At 34.6% G+C, this 4,686-nt stretch overlaps 1 protein-coding gene across 4 annotated transcripts in view; it reads right to left on the bottom strand.

Annotated features, from left to right (window-relative positions):
- The window catches only part of Nktr (natural killer cell triggering receptor), a 45,299-nt gene that overhangs the window by 15,003 nt on the left and 25,610 nt on the right, over positions 1-4,686 (bottom strand). For 3 of the 4 annotated variants that reach the window (XM_026408073.2, XM_026408074.2, XM_026408076.2), the window contains 2 exons: positions 1,688-1,717; positions 1,009-1,154 (listed from right to left, as the gene is read on the bottom strand). In XM_026408073.2, the coding sequence (XP_026263858.1) occupies positions 1,009-1,154; positions 1,688-1,717 (176 nt within the window). Of the gene's footprint in view, positions 1-1,008; positions 1,155-1,687; positions 1,718-4,686 lie in introns of those variants that run through there. The other variant, XM_077796283.1, reaches the window with a different exon arrangement.

Raw genomic sequence — 4,686 nt, 5'->3', positions numbered from 1 at the left:
CTTTTAATAAATATTAACAAAAATATTAGTAATGAATTCCTGTCTACCTTTAAGAGTAAAAAATGTGATTATGTAAAATTATGATAGTTTATAATAAATCAGATACGATTCTAGTTGTTTTATGTATAGTAAACTAAAAAAGAGATTTAAATAAACTTTTTAATAAGTTGATAATACAATTGGTTGCAAGACTCTAAAGTAATGAAGTTCCTCATTCTCATGAAGTCTACATTAGAATAGGAGAGATAAGAAAATAAATAATTGTGTATTATAACAAGTGATAATACTGAGGAAAAAAAAAAAGCAGTGTAAAAGGAATACAGAGAGTAGGGGGAATTTAAGATGACATCTGAACAGAACTAAAGGAAGGGAAGGGGTGGTGCATATCTTAACCAAGAGTGTTCTAGACAGAGAGAACAGCCAGCACAAAACCCTTGAGTGATTAGCATGTCTGAGTAAAGGTCAATGTGGCTAAAAGGCAATGAATGAGGAGGTCAAAAAGACAGCAGAGGCAGATTGTCCATAGCCTTACAGACCCCTGCAAAGACTTCAGTTCTGTTAACTGAGAAGGCAACCTTTGGAGGGTTCTGAGTGAAAGTGGCGTGGATGTGAAATGTGGTTAAAAGGATCACTCTAGTTGCTGTTACAAACAAACCACAGAAGGATATAATCAAGGAGACTAGTTAGGGTAGTGCTGCTGAGAAAAGATTACAGGAGAACATGGAGACAGAGGCAAGGTGAAAGATTAGGAAGCCATTGCTATAAATCCAGCATGAGACAGTGGTGGTCTGGATCCGGCTGGCAACAAAGGAAAGTAATAAGAGGAGGTAAGACTTGATAGGATTTGCTAATGGACTGGAATAGGGTATGATATAGAGGCCTCAAGTGTTATTGTTATGCCACTCATATGTTTTGTCCACTCCTTCAATCAAGGAGGTATCTTTAAATAAATTAGTCTTTATAGTTCTTCACTGCATCCTAGTCTCTTCTAGTCCCCAAAGCTCTTACCATCTTTTGTTGATTTTGTGGCGAGCACCCCACAGTCAATAACTCGCACATCTGCATAAGGTCTGCTTGCAGCATCAGTTTTCAGATTTTCAATTTGTTCTATGACTTCAAATCCAGAAATAACCAGTCCAAAGACAACATGTACCCTGTCACAATATAAATTCAAGAAATTGTTGGTTTGATGACAGCTAACCTATGAATAGTAATCAAGATAACTTGTTAATAAATGACACAGCCAAAGACCTGAAAATAAAATGAAAGTATTTGATGCATGAAGCCACCAGAAGGGGAAGAAAACTTGAAATCTGTTTCATAAAAGGAAACAACAAAAAAATTTGGCCTCAATTAAACTGAGTCTGGGTTTTTCTCCTTTTCTAATAATGGCTCTTAACCATTTTAGGGTAAAAAGTCTGCACTTAATACTGAGACACTGTCTTTCCAAGGATATTCAATACTGCATGGCTAAGAAGCCCATCCACAGGCACAGGTTAAAGATTCCTTCCGTGACATAAGAGGCATAGTGCCTCAAAACTACTGCACCTTGTGATGCTTGAAGAGCAAGGTTATAAGAGATGAACCAAGCATCAAGAGTATCCACAGAGGACACACCTAGAGTCTAATGTGTCCTTATGACTGGCTACCCTAACCACCACCAAGATCATAAGAATGTAACTCTTACCCATCCAGGTGTGGAGCAGGTTTTGTAGTACTGTGTAATAAACATCAACACAAAGATGATGTCAAAAACGATGTGTTCCGGTGAAGAGAGCAGAAGGGTTTAAACACAGCATGTAGAGAACAAAGAAGTAAAGATAAAAAGATGGAGAAAAAGTTAAACATAATAAATATCTAACCTTAAAGACCCCAAACCAGCAATAATAGCCACTTTACTAAGAAAAAAAAAATCAAAGCAAGATTATAATGAATTATAAAATCATACCTATTAGATAATATGCATATGTAGAACATATGAAATAAGTTTCATCTGAGTTATATCCACAAATATTAACATAAATACATATTAAAATTAAAAATACTTTCAAATCCAAAACAACAAAAAACAAACATTAAAAAAACCTCAAAACTTTTAAGGAAAAGCACCTATCGTGTCCCCTATGGATTGCAAAGTGGGATCAACACTTATCGCACAAATTTAGATGAGTTCTTCTATTTATTATTTCTCATACTGAGTCAGTCTGCAGCTTTTAGGCAGGCAGAGTCCTGTTTTCAGAACTTCCTGCCCCTTTCCTCACACAAGGTGAGATTCTGCCACTTACAGTAACTCTGAAAATGCAATGGGGAGAAAAATCTTCATCTAACAATTTTGATAGCAAAGTCATGATGGACACTATAGACCTTAAATTTCTATTGCTCAGAAAATACTCAATCAGCTTCTTCTACAGTCACAAACTTCTTGGACAGTCTACGGGGTATATTTGGTTAAGGAACTTTAAACCCAAGCTGATTTCCCATAGCATTTTCACAAATCTTCAAACTGCTTGAATTGCAGTGCAAAAATCCAAAAGCAGATAATCAGAATTATATACCACAAGTATCTTAGTTTATAAGAATGAAAAGCAGATATCTGAGAGAGAGGTCACTGGATATCAGGCTGCACTAAAGCAATGAATTGTACTAGAAGCATCCATATAAACTTCTATGTTCATTTTGAGGAAGTGTAAGACATCTAAGTACATTAAAACACAAATTTAGCCTTTGCAACAATGCCAAACTTTACTGTAAAAGAAATTTTAATGCTTATACTTACATTAAGCATATTCAGTTCTGTAAGATGACTACAGTTATTTTTTAAAAATTTAAATGTCAAAATTAAGTTTCAAACTTTCAAAGGAAATCTTGAGTTTTAAAACTAAAAGTCTCAAATATTCCTTAGAAGAATGAGAATTTAAAAATTCAAGCCCATGTAATTATAAAAATGAAAACAGGCAGCAAAAAAAAAAAAGAAAAGAAAATCTAGTGAATTGTGAGCCACTAATGCCTAAATTATTAATCATTAAACTAGCATTAAAAATGGATAATCATTTTATAATAGAAATGTACTTCCCATAATTATAAAACTCTACCAAGCACACTAAAAATAAGAGACTACTACATAAGCTAGACAGATTCCAATATATAAAAGGTGTAAAGAGTGCTTCTAAAAATGTAAAAATTTCTCAAGAGATCAGTCTCAAATACATAAAAATGAAAGCAATGAATGGATTGTTGATTAGATACGTTCCTCTTCCTGACTTGATCCTTTCTCATAGTTCAGATATTCAAGTATTGGGGAAAGCCTACAGATTTTTCTAGAACACACAAAGTCCTATTCCATTTGCCATCTTGGCTAATAAAAAACCACCTTATGGCAAACCTTTGGTGAGATAAGACAACCTAGCAAACTACTGTGATGCAGTTACATACTACTTGAGAATAGAATACGTATCATTAAGACATTTAAGTTTTTTTTTTTTTTTTTTTGGTGTGGGGGGACTGCACCCAGGTCCTCCACACACTATTCCACTGAGCCATACTCCCAGTCCCAAGTTTTGTTTTCAATTCAAATGAAAACTGAAGGATAAATAAACTTGGTACTTTATTTGTAGTAGTGAAGAAAAGAAAGACAGAATTGCCTCTTTCTTTTGAAGACAACTTTCAGCCTGCCTGCCCATGGTGCCTAAAGTGATGTAAATAATTTAATTTACTCACATCTGCACCTGGGATCCAGAATTGGAATCCAGAAATGTAAATGTGTACTTTAACTGGGCTGGACTACATATTAAGAATTACCAAAAAGAAGCCTTCTAGGGTTCTAAAGCCTACATCCCAGGAGTAGAAATCCCAAGGTAAAGCAGGCTGACTGGCATTGGGCTGAAGTCTATAAGAACGAACTGAGAACATTAACTAAATTACAAAAAAAGGGGTATAAGAAGACAGGGGACATGATTTTGTACAGTGTAGACTACAAAAACAGGCAAAGAGATCTTATCCATTAACTTTTTGTTGTTGTTGTTGTTTGTGGCACTAGGGATTGAACCCAGGGCCATGTACATGCTAGTGCTAGGCAAGTGCACTACCACTGGGTCACATCGTCAGTCTTCATCCCTCTAACTCTTAACTGTATTCATCTTTCAAAACTATAAAGCTCTTTAAAGAACCAAGTAGTAGTGACACACTCAGTAAGTGAAAACCTTAAGAAGGCCAGAGACTATAATAAATGTGTAAGTTTATACAAGCTTATTAAAACATACCTAAGGGAGAAACAAGCACAAATAACATTTCAGTTATAAAACCTTTTTTCAACATATATACATTTCCATTTTCTCCTGTCACTTAAAATTTACTTAAAAATGTACATGGCAAGAGTTCATTTAAACCTTGTAAATCCTAGAAATCAAAAAATATCACTGTTACTCCAAAGAACAATCTACATTTTTACACTATTAGAGAATCGTTTGACCTTATATAGAAATTACTAGTTCTGTACTGAAAGGAGACTGAAAACCATAATATAAACTATAATCCCTCTACTCTCCCACCAGAAGATGTTGTAGAAACAGAGTAGACAAGCCACCAATATTAAAATACACTTCCCAGGATTAACCATGAGCTATAAAACATACTTGTTGTACATGTAATGCTGCTTTACAGAACAAGTAGAAAGCTTTTTTATTTTTA

The sequence above is a fragment of the Urocitellus parryii genome, chromosome 3 (genome assembly GCF_045843805.1).
Source record: "Urocitellus parryii isolate mUroPar1 chromosome 3, mUroPar1.hap1, whole genome shotgun sequence".
In the NCBI taxonomy this organism is placed as follows: Eukaryota; Metazoa; Chordata; class Mammalia; order Rodentia; family Sciuridae; genus Urocitellus; species Urocitellus parryii.
This window is presented reverse-complemented; position numbering and strand designations above follow the sequence as displayed.